We start from the raw sequence: 27,566 nt of genomic DNA on the forward strand, positions 1-27,566 counted from the left end.
AATATATTAATCTTACTATAGAGTAAATATACCCTGGTGGAAGTATGGAGGGAAGAGAAAGGTAACAATTACTGAGCAATTACTAGTGCCAAGCATTTTATAAATACATAATTTAATTTATTGCTAAAAAAATCAGCAATGCAAATTAAAAGAGCAATGGGATATCTTTTCAAACACACTAAGTTTGCAAAAATGTTTAGGTGTGACAATACAAAGTATTAGCAATAAATTGGGAGAAACAGGAACTCTTACACACTGTTAACGAGAGTATAAATTATTTCAACTGCTTTCGAGAGCAACTTGCCAAAACCTAGTAAAGGTGAAGATGTATGCTAGAACTTCACCTTCTAGGCAACTCCACTCCCACCTTTGAGAAACTTTAATACATGTGCATAAGGTACAACAATGTTCACTAGAGTATTGTTTGTAACAGCAAAATTTAGGGAAAAAAGATAAATGTCTACCAACAATAGGTAAACTGAGATACACACACACACAATGAAATACTATTAGAATAAAGGAACTAAGTGTTTCAAGATGGATAAATATCAAAATAATTCAGGGAAAAAGCAAATTGCAAAATAATCTGTATAGTACAGCACTTATTTTAAAAGTTTAAAATCTATAAAACAGGTGAAGATATGTTTAAGGATATATAAAAATGTCATAAATGTATAAAGACCTGCATAAGGAATGAAAGATCACCAAATTCATGAGAGTGGTTACCTCTGTGAAGGGAAGAAGAGGGATGGGACCACGGAGGGATACAGAGACAGAGCCTCACCTTGGCTGTAATATTTTATTTCTTAAAAAAAAAGATCTGGGACAAATATGACACAATATTAAGAAATAATAAAGCTCGGCAGAGGTACATATAATATGTATGCTTGAAATATTGCTATTATGGGTTGAACTGCATCCCTCAAAAAGATATATTGAAATCCTAACCTCTAGGTACCTGTGAATGTGACCTCATTTAGAAAGATAGAAAATAGAGGATAGAAGAGACATTCCATCTCTCTGAAGACCCAGCAGGTTCCACTACCTGCCCTTCTACATCCCATGGCCGATTCCCTCAGGAGCAGTATTTGCTGGAGGGCTCTGACCAAGGATTGATTTGTGTTCTCCCAAAAGATGTTGAAGTCCTAACCCCAGTACCTGTGAATGTGACCTTATTTGGAATACGGTCTTTGCAGATGTAATGGAGTTAAGATGAGGTCATTAGGGTGGGCCCTAATCCAATATGACTGATTATAAGAAAAGCAGACAGACACAGTTGGAAGAAAGTCATGTAATAACATAGGCAGAGATTGGAGGGATGCAGCTGCAAGTCATGGAATGCCAAGGATTGACAGCCACCACCAGAAGTTAGGAAGAAGGAAGGATTCTTCCTTACAGGTTTCAGAGGGAGCAAGGCCCTGCTAACATCTTGATTTTGGACTTCTGGCCTCTAGAATTGTGAGATAATAAATTTCTGTTGTTTTAAACGACCCAGTTTGTGGTACTTTGCTACGGCAGCCCTAGAAAACCAATACAATTGTATAATAAAAATGAAGAAAATTTTTAAATATATGTTTGTGTCACAAAAAATTGTTATTTTTAATTACTAGCTGCCTGGAGCCAGAGTATGTGTTTATTGGTAGTGATATGCTAATTTGAAAAAACCAGGATCACAGTTAAATTCCAATACATAAAATTGGGTTTATGGATATGTTCATTATCTTGATTATGATAATGTGGGTATATACATGTCTCAAAACATATCAAAATGTATACTTTATATACATGCATTTTATTGTATGTCAATTACCTCAATAAAACTGTAAAAAAGGAAATAGATTGAGAAGAACAGTCTAAATTGAGGAGTAAGAAAGATGACTCAGAGAAATTTAGAAGAAGCAGTCAGAGGGTAGGTTAGAAAAGGAAGAAGGAAGAGAGAAAGACTCAGCATCCAGTGGCTAAGGGTAAAAATCTAAGAATTTTTGGAACAAAATGTTATACTCTGTATAATGTGAATACCTTCTTTTACTTCCCCTGAGAAATTTTAAATAAAATTTACATTGCTTACTAATACTTTGGGCAAGAGCAGATTTGCCTTTGGGAGCTCAAATAAAAGAATGAGGGGACAAGAGATATTATAAATAATTAAATGAATGAATAAAAAATTAAGTAAATAAATGCATATCCTAGCAAACACAGACGAACACTGATCAGCTAAAGTTATCTTCCCTTTCACATTTAGGGGGTAAATGGTGCCCTCTCATTAAAACGTTTCCCTGCTTAGTATTATTTAAAGGTCATGGATGAGGCACCATCCTGTTCTGGGCTTAGATAATTCACCTAATAAAATTAATTTTTGAAGTCAAAAGTAAAACCATTAAAAAAATTAAACCTTTTACCAAGAATTTGTTATAAAACATTACCAAGTAAGTGAACTTTTGGTTCTCTTTGTCAAGTAAGGCAAGAATAGATTATTAAGCCTATGTCATTAGAACTTTTTTTAAATAACAGCTTTAATGAGATATAAGGCACGTCCCATATAATTCACCCTGTTAAACTGAATAATTCAGTGGTTTTTTAGTATATTTACAAGGTCATACAATCATCACCACTATCTAATTCCAGAATATTTTCAACCCAAAAAGAAACCCCATACTCATTAGCAGTTGCTCTCCATTTCTCTCTACCCCTAGCCTCTGGTAACTTCTAATCTACTTTCTGTCTCTATGAATTTGCCTAATCTGGACATTTCATATATAGTCGTCCCTTGGTATCCACGGGCGATTGGTTCTAGGACCCCTCAAGGATACCCAAATCCACAGATGTTCAATCCCTTATATAAAATGGTGTAGTATTTACATGAAACCTACATACATCCTCCAATATACTTTAAAAATCATCTCTAGATTACTTATAATAGCTAATACAATGTAAACACTACGTAAGTAGTTGTTATATTGTTTTGTTTAGGGAATAATGACAAGAAAACAAGTGTGTACATGTTTGGTACAGACACAACCATTGTAGGCCTTTCTCGATCTGCGGTTGGTTGAATCTGAGGATATAGAATCTGCGGATACAGAGGGCCAACTGCAAGTGGAATTATATAACATGAGGCCTAATTTGACTGGCATTTATCACTTACCATAATGTTTTCAGATTCATCCATGTTGTAGTATCTATCAGTACTTTATTCCTTTTTATTATCGAATAATGTTCTATTGTACGGATATATCATATTTTCTTAGGTTGAATACATCAGTTGGTGGATATTAGAATTGTTTCCATTTTGTGACTATTATGAACAGTGCTGCTACAAACATTTGTGTATGCTTCTTTTTATGAATATATGTTTCCAATTTCCTTGGGTATATACCTAGGAGTGGAATTTGTCATACGATAACTTGATGTTTAATAGTATGAATAACTGCCAAACAGTTTTCCAAAGTGGCTGCACTATTTTACACTCCTAGCAGCAACGATTGAGGGTTACAACTTTTCTACATCCTCACCCACACTATTATCTTTTTCATTTTAGCCATTCTAGTGGGTGTGAAATGATATCTCATTGTAATTTTAACTTATATTTCCCTAATAACTATGTTGAGCATTTTTTCAGGTGCTTATTGGCCATTCGTATATATTCTTTAAAAAAATATCAATTCAAATCTTTTGCCTGTCATCAGAATTTTGAGGTAAATTATTCTGATATTTACCTGAGGTAAATATTACACAGATGTAGTATTATCATTTGGAGATAGTATAAGTACTTACATTTTGCTTTCTCTTCATCTCTGCCTCTTGTAAGAAGGACAAGACCAACTATTAAGTTATTGAAGTGCAATCCTTTGGATGTTCCACCAAAAGAACAGTAAATCACCTAGGAAAAAATGATAAAGCCAACTTTAGATGTTTCAGTTGTTGAGGAATTTGAGGCTGATGTAACCTTTAACAAATCTTGTCTCCATCTCCAAACAAGGCCCTGGTAAACTTCAGTGAAATGATAAGTTTCTCCCTCTTCTTCCTCTTTTACACTTTGTTGTCACACTCAGCCAATAGCGTTGTTGCATTATACAGTATCTATTCTAAAGTATATATATATCACTGGCCACACATTGAATATTTATTCTTTCTCTTTGGAGTCCTTATCAAGGTCCAAGAAGATAAAGGTCCTCCCCTTCAACAGCTCCAATAATATGATAAGGATTTTGTGCAATTACAGAACTTCCTTCAACCTCTGTAAAACTTAAACACATTTTGATTTGAAAGACTAACATTCTCTAACTGAATGTTCAAAAATACAATGGCAATCATATTACAATATATAAATGTACCAAATTAACATGCTGTACACCTTAAATTTATACAATGTTGTACAGTCCTGCGCCACTTAAAAGACGGGGGGGGGGGTATGTTGTAAGAAATGCGTCGTTAGGCGATTTTGTTGTTGTATGAAACTCACAGTGTGTACTTACACAAATCTAGATGGTATAGCCTACCACACATATAGGCTATATGGTACTAATCTTATGGGAACACCATTGTATACCCAGTCCACAGTTGACCAAAATGTCATTATGCGGCACATAACTGTATGTCAAAAATATTCAATTTAAAAAAGAAGAAGAAAATACAGAGACCCCAAAAGACATTTTTTACACTCTTAGCAATGAACATTATAGTAATCAGAAATAAAGAAAAAAAGCTATGCATAAGAAAGAGACAGCAACAGCAATCACATAAATTCATTCATTCAACGATTCTTTCTTGAGTCCCTAGTGTGATATTGCGATATAATAAGAAATATATATTTGGTCTTCTGCCAGGTTCCTGACACAAGAGCTTCTAAAATCCTTGGAATTTCCTGAGTGATATAGGTGAAAGGAGTATCTTCTGTTATTCGTAATAAGCCCCTTTCAACCATACTTGAGTTTATGCTAATGAGGTGACTCTAGGTGGGCCCCAACAAAGCTTCAGAATGGGAGCTGGTAGTGAGCAGAACTAATGGCGTGATTAGAGGGTTGGAACTTTCAGCCCCACTCCCCAATCTCTGGAAAGGGGAGAGGGGCTGGAGATCGAGTTAATCACCAATGGCCAATGATTTAATCAATCATGCCTGTGTAATGGAGTTTCCATAAAAACCCCTAAACTATGGGATTTGGAGAGCTTCTGGGTTGGTGAATACATCAAGGTGCTAGAAGGGTGCAGCACCCAGAGAAGGCCTGAAGTTCTGTGCATTATCCCCTTCCTAACCCCCACTCCCCCACAATACTATGCCCTATGCATCTCTTTCCATTTGGCTGTTCCTGAGTTGTATTCTTTATAATAAACTGGTAATAGCAAATAAAGTGACTTCCTGAGTTCTGTGAGCCATTCTAGCAAATTATTGAACCCAACGAGGGGGTCATGGAACCCCTGATTTACAGCCAACTAGACAGGTCAGTACCGGAGGTCCAGGACCTGTGACTGACATCTGAAGTAGGGGGGCAGACCTGTGGGTAAAACTGGGGGCCAACTTGCTTTAACTATACTATAGTTACTATACTTGTCTGTTTGCAAAAGTAGTTACATAATGCATTACTAAAGCCCACCCTATAGAAAACATCTCTGATGCTTGGGTCACCATGATAACAGGTGGGGTGCTCAAGTTTTTCAGGAACTAAGAGTCAACTCCTTGCCCAGTTCAGGCCACTCCTTGTCCAGTTCAGGCCAGTTGAGACCACAAACTCACCAACTGGGACTGCGTGGATGACTGATAAATGACCCTTTGACATCAGGGAGCTAAAAACTCCACCCTCAGATCATGGGAATGCCACCATTTTGTGAACATGCATCCTATGAAGAGCCGTGAAGCTGGACGACACTTGCGCAAGATCATCAATTAGTTCACTTCTCCTTACCACCAATCATCTATTCCCAACTTCAGACCACACTGCCCCCTATCCCATAAATATTCCTGAGTCCCCATTTTCAGGGAGACAGATCTGAGATTGATTCTCCCACCTCCTTGCTTGGCTGCCTTGCAATTAAATCCTTTCTCTTTGCAAACTTGTTGTCTGGGTGATTTGCATAAACATGGGGTGGGCAAAATGAACCTGGTTCGGTAACATGGGGTCTGAACTAATTAACGCCAGGTAGTTAGTATTAGAATTGAATTGAACTGTAGGACATTCAGCTGATGTCCAGAGAGTTGAAGAATTGGTTGATGTGGGGAAAAAAACCCCACACATTTGGTGTCAGAAGTGCTGTGTTGTAAGAAAAAAAAAAAAAACAGATCCAACCTAGTAAATGCTATGCAGAACTTTTGTCAATAAAATGCATGATTAAAGAATAATTCAAAAAATAAAACTTAAATGGTCAATATGAAAAATAAAAAAATATATAGTTTTAAATGATATTTATAAATATATTTAATAACACTCTTACAGCTGATCCCCAAAACTATATCTCTAGTGTCACTGATAGCAAAACCTACCAAAAACTAGCCTAGGGAGATGGTTCCAAATCAGAACATAAAAAACATAAAAAGAGCATAACAAATACACTTCGTGGAATAACTATTTTAGTTGGCACCTGCATAAACTAGAGGAAGGTAACAGAAAAAACCCTCTATACTTAGGGCAGGGACAGAAAAACATCATAGCGCCAGATCTTTAGAGATCCCCTACCACTGTGGGGAGAGGCAGAATCACTGGGAAAGTCTCACCCTCTGAGACCCAGAAACACAGTGCCTGCCTAAATCTGAGATAGAAATAGGACAATAGAGAATGTCCCCTGCCCTAGCACTCCTCACCCACTTCCACCATTGTGTTAGCAAACACTGAGGAATAAATAACAGCAGTCTACTACTGGGGGAGAGGGAAGAGTGTGGAGAGAGACCCTCTCTGAGGCACAGTAACAAAGAGAAAATAAGATCAAAAGTTAAAGGTAGAGCAGACATTAAAAAAATCCTCTGGCAAATGAGCCCCCACCCTAAAAAAAAAGCCTAACCCTAGACTGGAATTTGAAAGCTATAGTGCACTGTGGGTAACCATAGCAACACAAAATACAGCTCAACTACAGACTAGACTGACTCAACTACTCATGCTAAAGACCTAGCCAGGCCTAAATACTATTTAGCTTACTCTCTACTGTCCTATACAAAATATTCATCTTCCAACCACAAATTATAAGTAACTTCACACAAAGAAGCAAAGAAAAAACACCCAACATACTGACAAAGGAAAAATACCAGAACAGAGTTCAATAAAGCTTTAGAATGGCTCAATAGTAAACTCAACAGAATTGAGCAGGAGATTATCCAAAATGAAACACAAAAGTGAAAAAATGTGGGAGTGGGAAGGAACAAAAAAGAGAATCCAAGAGCTGTGGGACAATATCAAATGATTTAACATACATGTCACTGAAATTCTAAAACTGAAAGAGAACAGGGCAGAAGAAATCTCCAAAGAGATAAAGGCTGAGAATTTTCCCACACTAATAAAGACACAAAACCACAGAGAGGGGCCGGCCCCGTGGGTTAGCGGTTAAGCGCACGCGCTCCGCTGCTGGCGGCCCGGGTTCGGATCCCAGGCGTGCACCGACGCACCGCTTCTCCGGCCATGCTGAGGACGTGTCTCACATACAGCAACTAGAAGGATGTGCAGCTATGACATACAACTATCTACTGGGGCTTTAGGGGAAAAAATAAATAAAAAACAAAAAATAAAATAAAATAAAATAAAAAATTAAAAAAAAAAAAAGCCACAGACAGAAGTTGTTCAGAGAACAGGCAGGATAAATCACACCTCTAACCCTCAAAAACTAACTAGCCAAATCATATTCAAACTACTCAAAACCACAGATAAAACAGAAAATCTATAAGGCAACCAGAGATACATTACATTGAGAAACATTTCTCATCAAAAACTACGTAAGCCAGAAGACAGTGAAATGACATATTTAAAGCACTAACAGAAAAACAACTGAGAATGCTATACCCAGCAAAAATCTTTCAAAAAGAAAGGAAAAACAGACTTTTTCAGGAAAATAAAAACAGAGAAGTCATTACCAGCAAACCTGCAGTACATAAAAGAGCAAAAGAAAGTACTTCAGGCTGAAGGAAATATGATACAGATACCTGTGTCTATAAAATAAATAAAAGTAAAAAATGCAATAAATGAAGGTAAATATAAAATGCAGTTGTTTTCTTATTTTTAATTGTTCTAAGAGATAACTGGCTGTCTAAAGAAATAATAGTAAAGTAAAAATTGAATGTGTTCACAGCACATGTAAAACTAAAACACATGACAATAGCACAGAAGATGGGAGAAAGGAATTGGAAGTATACTGTCGTATACTACACGTAAAATGGTATGATATTATACCACCTATCTCAATCTTAATATTGCCAGTCAGCAAGAAATTACTTAATCATAGCACTACAGTGTTTAACTCAACATTAGCTCCATTAATAAATATTTATTTTTATAATATAAACAATAACTAACATTTAAATGCTTATTATGTGGCATATAACTGTTTTTGTAAGTGCTTTACCAGTATTAAGCCTCAAGATGATTTCATGAGGAAGGTATTACTGGTGTTCCCATTTTGTGGTTGAGGAAAACTAGACCCCAAGGAGATTAAGTAACTTGTCCAAAGTCATATATCAATGAAGTGGCAGAGTCAAGATTCAAACCTAGGCAAGACAGGTTCCTGAAACTGAACTCTTAACCACTTCATAGTTCTACAGTACAATTACATAGATTCTCTAGTATTATATGAAATGAAAGACATCACCAGCAAGTGTTTCACCATTTTGGTGAAATCTATTGAAGATGAAACTAAGAAACTTCAAACAATCACAATTTATAAACACTGTCTTTGGCGTCTCGTTTCCCCTCACTTTAACTTGATAATGCAGTCTCTTCACTTTTGACCACTTCATTGACTTGAACACAAAGAGAGTAAAGAAGTGAGGGTAAAATTAACCAAGAAATCAGGGGTAAGATATGACTTTCAGTTTTGCAAGTATTTGTAAAATGTAGAAGATTTTATTCTGAATACGTTTAGTTGGAATGATGGAATATACTGGTACCTCACTCCCAAAATATAAGAACAGCAATAACCTTCTAAAACCACCAAATTCAAAAGTTCACTTGACAGATAAGGAAGGGAGGCCCAGGAAAATCACCATGTTTCCTGAATTCTAAGATGTATGTATTTTCCAACTTTTATTAAAGTTCCAGAAATCATCATGCATCTAACACATCTAACATATAATATCTTTTTTTCATCCCCAAAAAAGATATTTTTAAAGCTATGGTCACCTTACAACTGACGATGCTTTAACATTTACGAAATATTAAGTGCCATGCTCATTACTACTCAGCTTTGTTTTTAGGATTGAGGATAGGAAGTGTACACAGGATAGCAAGGATATTTTGATGCTACTTGTTAAAAAGCACTTGTGTTAACTATTATTATCATAACTTGTTATAAGATCTTTATTTAAAAATCCCTCTAATAATTTTCTGTAGCTATTAAAAAATAAAGGAGAATAAAAACAGATATTTTCTTAAACATTTGGTAGCCATGAATATCCAGACTGAGACTTGGCATACTGTTATGCTAATGTATAAAACTGATGCTTGTAATAACCTCACTAGCCTTCTTTCAGATAATGATATTATCTCAGTAAATAATATGATTAGTTCAGAAGACAGGGAAATTAGTCTGCATTTTCAAAGAGAAAGATTTATATTATACTATAGCAAGAAGCTACCTCTTGCCAAATAGTTAAAAGGTTAAAAAAGGGCAGATGTATGTAGGTCTCCAGAGTTAAAGAAAGGTTGTGTCGTCCTTCCATTGCTGCTCTATAGTCGTGGTCCCTCTCTTTCCACTGTCTTTAGGATATAAGGTACAAAGGTATTCCACTATTCCTTGGGGAAAGTAGTTAAGTAATGCATATTGATTCCTATCAGGGCTTTTGGAATCAGAGAGACCTGGATTTCAAGACAGGTTTTATTAATTTACCAGCTATGTGATCTTGGGCAAATCACTTAACTTCCTGAGCCTTAGCTCCATTGCATTCCATGTAGGTAGAAGCAATGTGTCACATGTCTTCTCATTCCAGGATCCAGGCTAAAGAGCAGCCCCTGTGTGGTAAATGCTATTCTCAGGGCATAAGGTAGAAGCCAGAGTTGGACTCCTCTTTGTTAATTAGTAAGAATTAATTCAGCATCGATGAACTCTTGACTTTTGCCTCGGAAAATATTTTTCCTGAATAAACCCTATTACAGCCTTTTAAACTGCTTGATTAATAGTCAATAGAACCAAATTAATGTTTTCAAATTTTCATTTTATTTTACATAATTTTCATGAGGATCAATACTTTTCCATTTAAATTTTTAATGAATATTTGATTCATCCGTTAGTTTTTCTCCATATCAAAAATTTTTATGTGCTATCTTTTGAAGATCTTATTTCTATCAAATCCAATTTTCTCACATCAAATCTAGCAGATCTAAATTTGTTAATGAAGAATTGATTTTTCTGGAAATGTCTCAACAACAGCACTCTTACTCTGTGCTTTAAAAAAAAATCTGCTATACAGTTTATTCTTAATTTGATATGCAAATATTTTATTATGCATCTCTACAAGATACTTTTAAAATATAATCATAATATTATTATCACACTAAAAAAAAACTGTCACCCCAAAATTCATATGTTGAAACTCAACGTGAGGTGGGACCTTTGGGAACTGATTAAGTTATGAGGGCAGAGCTCTCACGAATGGGATTAGTGTCCTTATAAAAGAGGTCTGATAGAGCTCCCTTGCTCCTTCTGCCATTCGAGGACACAGTGAAAAGACAGCCATCTATGAACCAGGAAGCGGGCCCTCACCAGACACTCAATCTGAGGACACCTTAATCTTGGACTTCTCAGCACCTCCAGAACTGAGAGAAGTAAATTTCTGTTGTTTATAAGCCACCCAGAATATGGTATTCTGTTATAGCAGGCCAAAGGAACTAAAACAAAAACTTACCAAAATTCCTTAGTATCATCAAATATCTAGTCAGTATTCAAATTACCCCAAGTGTCTCATAATTTTTTTTCAATCTGTTTGTTCAAATCAGGATCTAAAATATATTATAATTGGTTGCTAGTCTCTTTTTTTTTTTTTTGGTGAGGAAGATCGGCCCTGAGCTAACATCTGCCAATCCTCTTTTTTTTTTTTTTTTTTTTTTGCTGAGGAAGACTGGCCCTGGGCTAACATCCATGCCCATCTTCCTCTACTTTATATGGGATGCCGCCACAGCATGGCTTGCCAAGCAGTGCATTGGCGCACCTGGGATCCGAACGGGTGAACCTCGGGCCGCCGCAGCGAAGCACACGCACCTGACCGCTTGTGCCACCAGGCCAGCCCTGGTTGCTAGTCTCTTAAGTCTCTCAATCTGTAGGTTTTCTTTCTTTCTTCTTCCCACCCTCTCTCTCTTTTCCCTCACAGCTTATTTGCCAAAGAAACTAAGATGTTTGTACTGTAGAGTTTCCCAAAGTCTATACATTTTAATGATTGTTATCTTCTGTCCTCTCTATTTCCTGTGAAGTGGTAGTTAGATCCAGAGAATTGATCAAATTTAAATTATATTTTTTGGCAAGAACCATCTCCCAGTTGGTGCTACTGTCCCATCAGGAGGCACATAATGACTGCTTATCTCTCATTTTGTGATATTAGTAGCCACTGATAATCACTGCCTAGATTCATAAATTCATTAAAGGTTAGAAAACACTGGCAATTACAATTCTACCATTCTTCTGTTTATTGGCTGGAAGACTTTTAGAAAGAGAAGATTCCCCTAATCAACTACTTCGTTACCCTGAGGTATACTTTGTATAGAACAGCCAGAATAAATGCTTGATTCTTTTCCTTCATTAACCAGTTTTTTAAATAATGAGTGGGTTTCCCAGCATCTTTCAAAGGTATCAGTGCAGAAAAAAGAAAATATAGAAGACCTGAGACTGCTATTCTTAGGTCAGCTTGCAAGTTTGACTCCTGAGTGACATCTGCGAACTTAAACTTCAGGAAGGTTTCCACCATTCTCTAAATGTTAAATGTGGCTAACTGCCTAAACTGTTTGTACAAACAATATGGTTTATGCTCAACACCTGCTTTCCTTTTGGAAGTCTGGAATTTTGGTATGCGATAGGTAGTGAGTACCTATGTGACCAGCCCCAATAAAAACCCTGGGCACTGAGTCTCTCTTAATGAACTTCTCTGATACACAACATTTCACACCTACAGTAACAACTTACTGCTAGAGGAATTAAGTGCACCCTGTGTGATTCCAGTGGAAGATGACTAGGAAGCTTGCACCTGGTTTCCTGCAGACTTTGCCCCATATGCTTTTTCTCTTTACTGATTTTGCTTCGTATCCTTTTACTATAATAAGTCACAGCAGTCACTATGACTATACACTGAGTCCTGTGAGTCCTTCTAGTGAATTATGAATCTTGGGGTGGCCTTGGAAACCTGACAGTGTCCAAAGAGGGTATTTTTAAAATATCATTTTTGATATGTTTCAATTTCCTTATAATTATCCTTATTCCCATTGCATCTTTAAACTTTCCATTAAAATGCTATCAATGATAAGAAACAGCAGATCCATGGGACATATTAATGACTAAAATACATAGGATCCTAAACAATTTTGACGTTCCTGAACTCTATTTAATTCTTCTGAATATGAGCCCATTCCAACGTTAAAATGAGACAGAGTAGTAGTCTAGGATTCTCATCTTCCTATATTCCTTATAACCTCCCATTATTTTAGGAAACTTAAGACCTCCTTGAGACCAAAAGAACTGATACATATACCATTCTATTAATGTTATCTTAAAGGAAAGTTGAAGAGGATAAAATATGCAAGGTATAGTCATTTGGGAATTTTAAATGAGTGGCAATTTTTTCATTTTGTATGTTTTGTTTATTATCTGTCTCTCCCAACTCCCAACTAAAACGTAAGCTCCATGAGGGACAGGGATTTTACCTGACTGTTTACTGCTATATATGCAGCAGTCATTATTATTATTTATATCAATCTATACATATAAATAAATGATACTAGGAAAATATATATTTAAAGATAATTATAATAACCAGGTCATTTGTTTACTCCTTAAATAGGTCATTTTACATCAAATTTATACAGATATCACTTGTTTTTACTTCAAATGATTTTGAGTCTTATATAGAGATCCTGGCAAAGTTAACTTAAGACCTGGATTAATCTTATATTTCAGATTCTCCTCCAGTGGTGAGATGGACCTTTAGTTTTAGAAGAATAAACAGTCTATAGAACTGGCAAAAGGTCAACCTGATAAACCCTCTGTTTTACAATAATATAGTAAATAACTATTTTCAAATGAATAAAACAATCTTTTAATCACCGAATATATCAATTCTTAAATTTTTCTACTCCTATTTTGTAAAAGGGCTCAATTCAAACCTTCATAAAAGTGAATTTTTTAAAAAAATACACCTTTCTCTCTAAGAGATCACATATAAGAAGTAGAACAACTTCCTCATAAGCCTAACCCAAAGCTAGCCTAGAAGTTACAAAAAAATTAATTAAATTCCATGTTATGACAAAGATCACGTACCAGAAATTAAAAATAGTACAGTAATCAAATTAAGTAATAAGAATTAAGGTAAATGTATGCTGACTTTATTCACACAAGTATCTGACAAGGTCTCATAATACTACATTTTAGGGGCCGGCCCCATGGCATAGTGGTTAAGTGCGTGCACTCTGCTGCTGGCGGCCCGGGTTCAGATCCCAGGCGCACACTGACGCACCGCTTCTCAGGCCATGCTGTGGCGGCGTCCCACATAAAGTGGAGGAAGATCGGCATGAATATTAGCTCAGGGCCAGTCTTCCTCAGCAAAAAAAGAGGAGGATTGGCATGGATGTTAGCTCAGGGCTGATCTTCCTCACCGAAAAAAAAAAAATACTACATTTTAGATAATATGGTAAATTGTGGACTGAATAATTATAGTTGGTAAATTGTGGACTGAATAATTATAGTTAGGGCCATGCAAATCTGGTTGGAGAATTATAAACACAAACAGTGTTGATTAAAAATTCTCTATCTTCCTTGGAAAAAAGGCTCTAAAGAAGTGCCAATTGGACTTTATTTTTGATGATAATTATTAAACATTTTTTATCAGTGATTTGGATTGTAACATAGAAGGGATGTGTATTAATTTTGTAAATGATAAAGCTGGGAGGAATGGCTAATAAAATAGGTAACAGAATATAGAATGAAATTCACCTTAGGCTGGAACATTAGGCTAAAGGCGACAAGATTAAATGTAACGTATTTAAATTAGAGTTTCTTAAAAACTCAGTACAGTCATGCATCACTTAATGACAGGGATATTTCTGAGAAATGCGTCGTTAGGCAATTTCGTTATTAGAAAAACATCATAGAGTGCACTTATAAAAACCTATATGCTATAGCTTATTACACACCTAGACTACATGGTACTAATCTTATGGGTCCAGGTGGTATATGCAGTCCATCATTGACCAAAACGTTGTTAATGTGGCACATGACTTACATGTGGCACATGCAAGGATAGAAGAACAACATTAAGCTTGGAAATTTTAGCCAACAAACCTAGGACCTTTTTGCTTAAGTTAATACAATTTTATGCTGCATGGTAGTGATTAAAGAATTAAATGATTCCCCTACTGTTCACTAATCTAATTCCATCTAGAGAACAGCATGGGATTAACCAGAATGCATATTAACTATGGTTAAAGAGCTGCAGGGGGAAAGGACTTGTTCACATGCCTAGAAGGGAAGGTTCCAGTTTCCCAATTCAAATAGCTGAATTCCATCTCTGAGAGGTAGCAGTTTTCCAATGGAGGCTTCTAGTAAAGACAGCAAAAACTTTGGGATCATGATACTCCGCCAAAATCCCCAGTGGCTTCTAGCTCCACCCCCATCTCTAGAGCAGAAAATGAGGTTGAGACTAGGTCAGGTGAATACACAACGTTTCAGTGACCCCAAATTTAAATGGGGTGGAACCAAAACACAAAAATTTCACTGAATTCATGATAGTCTACATTTTCAAGTTGATTTGCCACATCAATTTACAATATCCAACACTTAGCAAGATATAAAAACTTTAACAATGTAAAAGAAATGTTAAACAGAGAAGGATGTTTGAGTGAAAAACTGACCGCTTTTAAAAGTTATTAGTTACTATGGGATATTATTCAGCCATAAAAAGGAATGAAGTTCTGATATATGCTACAACATGGATGAATCTTGAAAACATTATGCAAAGTGAAATAAGCCAGACGCAAAAAGACCAATATTGTGTGACTCCACTTAACATGAAATATTTAGAATAAGCAAATTCATAGAGATAGAAAGTAGATTAGGGAGGGGGAAAGGCAGCATTATTATTGCTTAATGGGTACAGAGTTTCTGTTTGGGGTGATGAAAATATTTTAGAAAAAGAAAGTAGTCATGGTTCCATAACATTGTGTATGTAATTAACACCACTGACATGTACACTTAAAAATGGTTAAAACGGCAAATTTTGTTAAATATATTTTACAAAAACACTTCTCTGCACTCTCTCAGCTCAGTAGGATCCAGCAAAGAAAGTGACTCACTCGAGGCCAGACCTATCTCACTTATTCAGTCCAAACCTGTGGTGTCATGAAATTACCTAGAAAATTCCAAGACTGACTAGCAGAATCAAACAAAACTTAACCCAAAAGTAACTCTTAAAATAACTCACAAGTAGTTCTAGTTATTAAGAAACAAAGAAATCATTCCCAACTTACAAACAAACCATACATCTACAGGTTATGAAAATGACCATTTAGAAGACAGAATGCATGTTCCCTCATAATTAATTATCAGACTTCTCTGGCTAACCCCTAGAATTCTACCTAAATAATAATGTAGTTAAAATACTGAGTAATTAACAACAATAATTATAAGAGGATTTTAAAAGCATACTACTGTGAATGTACGTATTTCATCTGTATTACGAACTACAGAAGCTTGGGGGCTAGTATAGGAATGTAGTCATCATTTACAAATATTGTTTCCAGGGGGAACCGTCTGCACTATGTGGTGAAAAGGTAATAAAAAGACAATATGGGGGCCAGCCTGGTGACGCAAGCGGTTAACTGCGCGCGTTCCACTGCGGCGGCCCGGGGTTCGCTGGTTCGGATCCTGGGCGTGCACTGACGCACTGCTTGTCGAGCCATGCTGTGGCGGCGTCCCATATAAAGTAGAGGAAGATGGGCATAGATGTTAGCTCAGGGCCAGTCTTCCTCAGAAAAAAGAGGAGGATTGGCATCAGATGTTAGCTCAGGGCTGATCTTCCTAACAAAAAAAATTAAAAAAGACAATATGAATATGTTTCTGTCCATCTCTCCTCCCTTTTCTAGTCCTTCCCAGTTCCCACTGTTGAGATTATTAAGCAGACAGCAGTAAGGTAAAGAAACAGTGAGCAACTGGAGTAGGGGCAGGGGACATTAAAAGGTTCCTTGCATCCCAGAAATGTCCTTGACAATACAGCTACCCAAAATCACATCCTGAGAACCTGGACCACCATTCCTCTAAGGATGGATCAATCAAGCAGGGTAGTAACATGTTTGGCTACCCTTTGTTCACTCCTTCCTCTCATTTCCAGGAATGCAGTTCAAGTCAAGAAGTAATGAGGCAATTGAGCCTAGAGCACACTTTTTGCACATATACACATTGGCTACTGGCAATAATAAACCTGGAGGGAAGTCAACAATGAAACTAAGGAATGTCAGCGAGGTGCTGTCATATGCGGATGCTGCCTTGGGGCTACCTTTAAAAAGATGTGGGCTCTAAAATGCTATTTTGAAGAATGGAGATAATTTTGTGCCAAAACATTCTTCTTTTACTTGTTCCCTCAGTAACTAAAGAAATACATTTAACAAATAAATATCACATATATGATAAGGAGTTAATATCCAAAATATATAAAGAACTCATACAATTCAATAGCAAAAAAAAAAAATCTGATTTTAAAAAGGGCAGAAGAACCAAATACACATTTTTTCAAAGACATATAAATGACCAACGGGTACATCAAAAGGTGCTCAACATCACTAATCATCAGGGAAATGCAAATCAAAACCAGAACGAGATATCACCTCGCACCTGTTAGAATGGCTATCATCAAAAAGATAAGAGACACTGCAGTATGGTATACATGAAAGTAGTAAAAGAGAGTAAATCCTACGAGTTCTCATCACAAGGAAAAATATAAATTTTTTTTTGTATCTATATGAAATGATGGATGTTAACTAAACTTATTGTGGTAACATTTCATGAAATATGTAAGTCAAATCATTATGCTGTACACTTTAAACTTATACAGTGCTGTGTGTCAATTATATCTCAATAAAACTGAGGAAAAAAAGACAAGGTAAGTGTTGGCAAGGATGTGGAGAAAAGGGAACCCTCATTCACTGCTGGTGAGAATGCAAACTGGTACAGCCTCAATGGAAAACAGTATGGAGATTCCTCAAATAATTAAAAATAGAAATACCCTATGATCCAGCTATCCCACTTCTGGGTATCTATCCAAAGAACCTGAAATCAACAATCGAAAGAGGCTTATGCTCCCCTATGTTCACTGCAGCATTATTCACTATAGCCAAGACATGGAAGCAACCCAAGTGTCCCTCAAAAGATGACTGGATAAAGAAGACGTGGTATATACATGCAATGGAATACTACTCAGCCATAAAAAAAGACAAAATTGTACCATCTGCAACAACATGGATGGACCTGGAGGGTATTATGTTAAGCAAAATAAGCCAGACAGAGAAAGACAAACACCATATGACTTCACTTATATGTGGAAGGCAAACTAACACATGGACAGAGAGAACAGTTTGGTGGTTACCAGTGGGAAGGGGGTTGGGGGGTGGGCACAAGGGGTGAAGGGGTGCATTTATATGGTGACCAACAAATAATAATGTACAAGTGAAATCTTACAATGTTATAAACTATTAGGACATCAATTTAAAAAAATTAAAAATAGAACTACCATATGATCCAGCAATCCCCTTCTGGGCATATATCCAAAGGAAATGAAGACAGAATATCAAAGAGATATCTGCACTTCCATGTTCACTGCAGCATTGTCCACAAAAGCCAAGATATGGAAACAACCTAAGTATCCATCAACGGATGAATAGATAAAGAAAACGTGGTATATATATACAATGGAACATTATTCAGCCATAAGAAAGAAAGAAATCCTGCCAGCAACAACATGGATGGACCTTGAGGGCATTATGCTACATGAAATAAGCAAGACAGAGAAAAACAAATATTACATAGTATCACTTATATGTGGAATCTTTAAAAAAAAAAAAGTCAAACTCTTAGAAGCAGAGAGCAGGAGAATGGTTGCCCAGGGGCTAGGGGTGGGGGAAATAGGGAGAGGTTGGTAAAAGAATACAAACTTGAAGCTGTAAGATGAACAGGGTCTGAGGATCTAATGCAAAACATGGTGGGTATAGTTGATACCACTGTATTGTATAATTGAAATTCGCTAAGAGAGTAGAACTTAAATGTTCTCACCAAAAAAAAAAAAAAAAAAAAAAAAATCCCTGAGAGTTAAATACTGTAAACTCCAGGGGAACAAAGTGTTTTAGAAACTTAAGCAAACTGTTACAATGGCAATTTTCTAAAAACAGTAAATATCTCAATTCATATTTGTAAGATACATCTAACTCTGACAGAATACATCAAAAACTAGTAAGATCCTTCCTTCCAGAAAGACAAAGAAGGTGTCCAGGGGACTGAGGAAAGGAGATTTTTCACTGTCTGTTCTTTTCAAAAATTTGAACCATGAGAATGTATCATCTGTTAAATAGTAGAAAAAGAAAGCAAAAAGAGATACATTTCCCAACTGCCCTTACAAGCCATATCATACTGACAGAGACATAACTCAGGTGAAAAATGAAGTCTTAGTCACCAGACAAGACAGTTTTCCAGTAGAACAAATAAGACAATAGTATGCACCTTACATACAAGAATCAACATGACAAATCAATGTATGAGTATGCAATTGCAGGCGAGTTTTCAGCAAAACATAGTGATTAACAATTCTGAAACCAAACACAGACTTGGGGTCAAGTCCTAGCTCTTCTACTTACAGGTTCTGTGGAGTTGGATAAATTATAAAGCTTCAGCCTGTTCATCTAGAAAATGGGATTAATAATAATAGTACCTACACCTCAGATGGTACCGTGACAAGTACCTACACCTCAGATGGTACCGTGACAACTACTTGAGATAACTTACATAAAATGTTTAGCATAGTGCCAGGTACATGTTAAATAACTCTATAAATGTTATCATCATCAGTGGGAGGCAACATAGAACAATAGCTAATATAGATTTGAATACCTGGACTTGAATCCTGGATCTGCTCATTAGCTTTATTACTTGGGCAAGTAACCTAACCTCTTTAAGCCTCAATATCTTTTCCTCATTAATAAAATAGTAATAACATTAGTACTTGCATCATGACAAACATCCTATAACTTAAATGAGTTGTCAGATAAAAATTCGTGAATTCACTAGGCAAATACAATCTTAACTAAGTGTTCAAAGTTAACATCCCCATTAAAAGGATAAACCAGCTACATGTAGTTGCTCAAAGTACTAAATGACATATTTGCAAAGCAGCTAATGAAGTAACTATCACATTATATTAATGAACAACAACCAAAGTCCTTCACAGTGATACAGTACCTCTGAGGGAAAAGTTTGGTTTCAAATAAACAAATTGCTTTTATTTGTACCTCCTGTAACATTTGCAAACTATGTTAATATATATAACTATGTTATTGCCAGTTGTGAGTTCAGATGAAAGTAGCCATAGGAGGATAAAACTAACAATCTTGGCCATTGTAGTATGATGCTCTCAAATGAGCTAACAAGAAGTAGACTAATGATAATTAAACAGTTCAGGTAGTATCTCTTTGGAGTTCAAGGACAGTAAATAAATATCCTATTACCCTTCAAATAAATAGGCTGGTGAGGGCTTAATGTGGTTCCCAGAGATTACTGAAAAAATAATCCTGACCCTAATGACAAAACAACAAAAAAAGACAATGAAAATCAGTAATAGAGACTATTTTTCAGTCCAAAATCTTTTTAATACATAGTTTTCAAAATTTCAGTACAATTTAGCTGCTGATCCTTTTTCTGGGCTGTCTGGACAAACAAAAGGATCCTAAAACACACCTGGATGACGGATGCCAACCCTCAGGAACAAAAAGCTACTATGAGAAATACCCCAAACCAAACCCAATTAGAACCAGGAACCAAAGGAACTTTGCTCGAAGAAGACTAATGAATGGACAGCAGCAAACCATACCGCACATGCGTTCCATGCTGCGACTTCTACCAACAGAAGACCTATAACACCAGAAAATCCAAAGGTTATCAAACTATCAAGCTTTGGTGACTTACCAACTGTTTAGTATCCTGACCACAGTAGTGGATACATGAACCCACACAGTTATAGAATTGTATAGAATTTAATGCATGTGCATGTAAAACTGGGGAAAGTGGAATAAAATCAGTGGATGGTATCAGTGTCAATATCCTGGTTGTGATATTATGTATTTGCAAAATGTTACCTTTAGGGGAAACTGGCAAAGTACAGAAAGGATCTCTCTGTATTCTTTCTTATTAACTTTATGTGAATTTGTATTAATCTTAATAAAAATTTCAATTAAAAAATTTAGAATGAACAGATCTTCAGAATATTTGAGTAAATGTACCACAGAAAGAATTTTTAAGAAAAATTTTATATTAAATGTATTCTAAATAACATTTTCTCCCCAATACTAGCTTTAATAGCTAGTTTTTCTCCTAAGAGCACAATGACCAAGGGAAAAAATTCCACAAAGATTCACACATTTAGAACTTGAACCTATGTGAAAACAAGAAGTAACATAATACTTTTCCAATTAAAAAGAGGAAACACAAACTATTCAAGCCAAATAACTAATAAAAGTTATACTCCACATAATAAATATTTATTGTGCATCTACATGCCAGGCATCAAACAGGGTAAGGGAGACACAGTGAAGAAGGGAAATTTGGTCTTTCTTGGCACCAACATTCTGTAGAACTTTAATCAAAAACAGATGTATACATCTTCCTTTACATGTGCTTGATTTGCTTTCTTACTCTTCATCTTCCTCATCTCATCAATAAGTGTCTTGGTTTTGAAGGAAGACATTTTCTTAGACTTTTAGAAGTCCTTTGAGATGGAGAAAGATTTGATCTAATGGTACATCATTCCTAATTCTTAAATGTAAAAATTGCAGTAAGCAAGGCTCTTCTGAGAACTACTTTCACAGTCAAAAACTGTTTCACTTAGACAAGGAATGAGCAAACTATTAAGTAAATACTATATAACTCTATAAAAAAATGGGAAAATCAATACTTAACTTCAAAAACTTGTATGAGAGTATGAGAAACACTGTGTCAACAGCTGAATTTTATTTTATTAAATCACAATGGCAACTACAATACTCATTATAAAACAAAAGAGGCTAGGTTATAAATATCTTCACTATCATCATTAGAACAACGTCACTCACACAATGAATTTTCAGAGAGTAATCACTATGAAAATCTCAAGCTGAGATTTAAACAACCAAGAATACATAATTATATAAACCTATTTCCAATAGTCAAGGAAAATTTCCCTAATTAAACAAATTAAAATATTTCAAATAGAGTAATAAGTAATAAACCTGGCATTTTAGAACATGCACATTTATTACCACAAATCCACAGACACATGCCACATGCAGGTTCTAGAGATTAGGACTTGGGGGGGCATTATTCAGCCTACCACACTCTCCAATCAGAGTAGCAAGGGTCCCAAGAGGGTGGGACAAATTCCCATCATTTTGTTCCTCTCTCTGTTGTTCTACAGCTCGGCTCTGGATACAGGCACTGTAGCAGGAAGTGTGTGGCACAGCAAGGTAATTAAAGCACCAGATTTCTGACAGGAGGACAGAAAATGGGAGCTCTAGGGAAAGGGAAAGTACTATGGATACTGAGAGGAGGAAGCAGCTTGGGGAAGTTGTTTTTGAACTCCTGGGTTCACCTCCTAGCTGCACATGCATGGATCTGACCCTATTTAAATAACATAACAAGTCTGAGAACTAAAATTCAGGATAGATCACTGCCCAAGTTCCAGACTGGTGATTGGGTGGTGCACATGTGGGACAGATCCAGATAACATTGCAAAGGCTTTGAAAACTTAACTGACGTTGGAACCCAAACCAAAAGAAGACTGGTTGGAACTTTCAAACTGAACCCATCAATATCAATGATCTGATAAAACAAATACACCAACATCTCCATAAGATTTTAAAAGACTCAGAATCTCATAACTAATATTAAAAATGTCTAGAATATAATCCAAAATTACTCAGCATATAAAGAACCAGGAAAGTCTCAATTCAATTAGGAAAAGACAATCAACAGGCATCAACAATTACATGAGACAGATGTTGGACTTATCAAAGACTGGTGCAGCCATTATAAAAATGCCCAAAGAAATGAGGGCAAACACTTTTGAATGGAAAGATGGAAAGTCTCACACAGAAACAGAAGATATAAAGAAAAGCCAAACGGAAATTTTAGAACTGAAAAACACAATAACAACAAAATCACTCCCCTAAATCTACTGATTGGAAATCTGGGAAAACAAGCTCCTCTTTTAAGAGTGACAACTCCTCGTAAAGGCCAACTCTATTAATCATTAACATCCTGTTAATTATTTTAATCAGATGGTTTTCTTCATAACCCTAGTGATACCAAGTAAAAAGACATAGTATTTCAACTTTGTCACCCTTTTCAATAAAGTGCCCATAGTTGGCTCTCAGTGATTACTGAATAAAGTTAGTGAACAGAAATAAATAGTATCAAAGCATAAGTCCTTATGAGACGGAGTAAAAAAAATTAAGTAAACTATGATTACTAGGTACAAAACAGGTTCACTGTTTTACAAGATGTGTTTTAATATATCTTGAGAGTCAACATGCTGTTTCTTTACAGTGAGAAGGGTAGGTACCTCGGTAGACCTAAATCGTATTTATGTGTTTAAAATATTGTTCTTAGAGGGATGAATTTAATAAGTATTATACTACAAACCAAGACAATGTATGTTACATGTGACTTAAAATCCAATGGCATTTCATCTTGTTTCTCTATGTTAGTACGTCTTCACAAAAATTTATTTATACAACATTAATAGCTAAATAGATATTATAAAAAATGGATTTTTAAAAGTAGATATAATTTCAGAAAAGGATCAAGATTGCAAAACATCAAAATTAAATGACTTGGGGTTCAAAAAAGAGGAGATAGTCCCTGGGTTCTAAACCTGGAGTTGTATTTATAGAACCACCATATAAAATATACATTAAATCCTTTATATCAACGTTAAATTTGATTAATGATTATTACTTTAAATTTTTAAAAATATTTATTGGTGAAATAAAGAAACCCTCAAATTCTTCAGTACCCTGAAATGGCTTGAGCCAATTAAGCCAAACACAAATTCCCATAAACACGCACACCACAGAATGTATAAATCTTTACTATACATTTAAGATCCACTAATATATTTAATCAGGATACCTGAATAGTTGGAGATTATTTTCAAATATTCTTTTTTAAATATTAAAAACTTTACTATTGGGGTGAGCACAATGTAGTCTATACAGAAGACTCAATAATGTACACCTAAAATTACATAATGCTATAAACCAGTATGACCTTAATAAAATAATTTTTTTAAAAAATTAAAAACCTGATTTCAAGATACCACTATTCAGGGAAATGCAAATCAAAACCACAATAACATATCACTTCACACCCACTAGGATGTCTATAATCAAAACACAGATGGGCCAGTCCCGTGGCTCAGCGGTTAAGTGCGCATGCTCTGCTACTGGCAGCCCGGGCTTCACATCCCGGGGTTCGCATCCCGGGCGCACACCGACGCACCGCTTCTCCGGCCATGCTGAGGCCGAGTCCCACATACAGCAACTAGAAGGATGTGCAACTATGACATACAACTATCTGCTGGGGCTTTGGGGAAAAAAAAGGAGGAGGATTGGCAATAGATGTTAGCTCAGAGCCGGTCTTCCTCAGCAAAAAGCGGAGGATTAGCATGGATGTTAGCTCAGGGCTGATCTTCCTCACAAAAAAAAAAAAAAAAAAAAAACACAGATAATCACAATGTTGACAAGGATATAGAGAAACTGAACCCTCACTGTTGGTGGTAATGTAAAATGGTGCAGCCACTTTGGAAAACAGTCTGGCAATTCCTCAAAAGGTTAAACACAGTTATATCATACAATCCAGAAATTCCATCCAAGGTATATATATATCCAAGAGATATGTTCACAAAAATGCACATGAATGTTCACAGCATCTTTATTTATAATAACCAAAAAGTGTAAATAACCCAAATATGCATCAATTGAATGAATGAACAAAATGTGATATACTCATACAACGGAATATTATTCACCAATAAAAAGGAATGAAGGACTGATACATACTGCAACATAGCATAATGTTTTCAAGATTCATCTAAATCAAAGAAGCCAGTTACAGAAGACCATATATAATTCCATTTATATGAAATGTCCAGAATAGGTAAATCTATAAAGATGGAAAATAGATGAGTATATTAGTTATCTACAGGACTAGCAGAGGAAGAGATGAAGAGAACAAGGGTGACAAAGGGTATATGGTTTCTTTTTGGGGTAATGAAGTTGATTGTGGTGATGGTTGCACAACTCCGTGAAGAAACCAACTGCATACTTTAAATGGGTGAATTGAATAGCATATCTCAGTAATTAGCAAACTGTTAGGAATAAAGCTGTTAGGAAAAAAATACCACTATTTCATTTAAAGCAAAGATCTGGTATACATAGCAAAGTCAGTTTAACACACTTTTCTGAAGACTGCTCCTATAAGCCTTTTTATTCTTCATCTAAAATTTTGGAAAGTCAAATGTAGCAACAAGAAAGAATGAAGATGGGAAAAACAGCTCAGAATGAATCTTAATGTGAGGTATTATATGCCAGTATTATTTTCTATATAAACGTCAAAACACCTCTACTGCTTCTGTCACTTGGAAATTAATGAAGAAATTATTCTTCAGAGCTGGAATACAATTCAAGTTGCCACCCATACATAAAATAACATAAGCAACCTATTTTGCCTACTACTAATTTCTATGAACAATGCCAATTATAAACTATTTAAAAAGCTAAACTCTAGCCAGAATCTGTAAAAGATGAAAACACATTTTCAGAGATGCTACCAACTTGATTTTTAAAAAAATATCTCAGCTTCTTTCACATGAGGCAAGAAAAAAAAAAATTCTTAAGCCTGATTTCTCCTTGCTCTGAGGTCAACTGCTTTGTACAGATGGAATTTTATATTTAGTATATTCCCATTGTTGTTATTAATGGTAATTTAACAACATGCAAATGATGTTAAATTCAACCTCAATTCACCTCCTATATTTTATCTTGATGCCTTACATTACTTCAACAGCAAATAAAGAAAACTCACAAATTAAATTTTGCATCAGCATTTTTGTATTCACAGTTGGGACAAAGAAGGCCAAAAAGCTCAAAAATTCATGGAATATTAGAAGACAGAAAGACAGCCTGATTAGATAGATAAAGAGAGAGAGAGGTGATATATACATGTATCTATGACAACTAAAATACTTAAGCTAAAAATACATTTAGAAGATCAATGTAAAAAATTAACCTTGTCTCATGGAAAATTATACTAAAAAGCTATTGGAAGGTATGGGATGATTTAGCCACAGGTATGAAAACCAAGCAAATGAAAAAATAAGGCAATCGTTAACTCCAGGAAAAAACAAAAAACTGAATCAGAAAGAAAACTAAGTCATACTACACTATGTTGTGATAAATAAAAAATGCTGATTTAACCAAAAATTGTGATATAATTGCACTGGAAAGATGTGCAGGAGAGTGTATAAGAAAACTAAATATCTTCTTCATTAGATTAGAATTTGAAGAGCAAAGGATAAAATCTAAAATTAACTAAGAGGGCCGGCCCCATAGCATACTGGTTAAGTTCAGCACACTCCGCTTCAGCAACCCAGGTTCACAGGTTCAGATCCCAGCGTGGACCTACACCACTCATCAGCCATGCTGTGGTGGTGACCCACATACAAAATACAGGAAAACTTGCACATATGTTAGCTCAGGGCCAATCTTCCTCAAGCAAAAAGAGGAATATTGGCAAGAGATGTTAGCTCAGGGTGAATCTTCCTCAGAAAAAAATAATAATAATAAAATTAACTAAGAAATAGCAGTTAAGAATAGTATTTAGAAAATGGAGGTATATATCAGAAGCTATTACCAGTAAATGGTTGCCTCTGGAACCAGGATAAGACTGAGGTAGGTGGGGGACAAGGACTCTTGTTTTTCACTAGCTCTTTCTGATTCTGCTTTAACTATCTACATATATCACTTTGATAAAAATAATAATTTAAAAGTTTTATTTGCAAAACAGGTAACTAGTTGCTGCTGAGGAAGGACTCTAGGTAACGGGGATATAATGGAGAAGGCTTACTTTTCACTAAAAATATTTCTTTATTTCTTTTAAATCAATTAATACATAATAGTTCACAGGACTATAAAATATGAAATACAGAGCAACTGAAAACAAAAGAGCACTGTAATTCAATTTAAATAATACAACTAAAACACTTATTGCATACATTTTTTAAAAGGCAATTTTATTAAATAAAATTTTCATCTATATAGGAATAACAAGCCTCCATGATACTGTCCAATCTATGATATGGCTTGCACCAGAAACTGTTAGCTGTCTACACAATATGCATTTTTCCTTTCTTCCTTAGTGATACAATCCTAATTTCTTCCAAGATATTAATGTGCCCGCTTAAACTTATATTTTCCAGGGTCTCTTGCAACTAGGAACAGCCAATGCGATGTAACTGGAAGTCAATGAGTGGACTTCTGGAAAGGCTCTTTGATCAAACGGGGCGTGGGTCCCTAATGACAAAGTGGAGCTGCCATTCAATCCCTGCAATGCCTACCTTTGAAATTCTTTTACATGAAAGAAAAATAAAAGTAATATATTTAGTCAGTGTGGGTTTTGAGGGGCAGAGGGTAGTGATGACTTTCCCACTGATAAAGAGATCAATCATAAATCAAAGCCTGCATTTCAGACTATTTGCCCTTGTAACTTGATTTCGGGTCCATATCTGACACCATGGTTTATTTTCTCATTCAACTGCAACTTAATACTTGTGGTAGTCACATGGAATTCTTGGACATCAGTATGAGATACTCGGTAAGATGCCTATCTCTTTGAGGTTCCCCCAGAAAATCACCAAAGGAAAACTCATGCACATAGTATAGAATAGTTTATAA

The 27,566-nt window shown here is 35.7% G+C and overlaps 1 protein-coding gene across 2 annotated transcripts in view; it reads right to left on the reverse strand.

Annotated features, from left to right (window-relative positions):
* Positions 1-27,566, reverse strand: part of USP32 (ubiquitin specific peptidase 32) — a 220,177-nt gene that overhangs the window by 109,110 nt on the left and 83,501 nt on the right. For both annotated transcript variants that reach the window (XM_058560459.1, XM_058560460.1), the window contains exon 3: positions 3,775-3,880. In XM_058560459.1, coding sequence (XP_058416442.1) covers positions 3,775-3,880 — 106 coding nt within the window. The remainder of the gene's footprint in view (positions 1-3,774; positions 3,881-27,566) is intronic.

The sequence above is a fragment of the Diceros bicornis genome, chromosome 18, assembly GCF_020826845.1.
Source record: "Diceros bicornis minor isolate mBicDic1 chromosome 18, mDicBic1.mat.cur, whole genome shotgun sequence".
In the NCBI taxonomy this organism is placed as follows: Eukaryota; Metazoa; Chordata; class Mammalia; order Perissodactyla; family Rhinocerotidae; genus Diceros; species Diceros bicornis.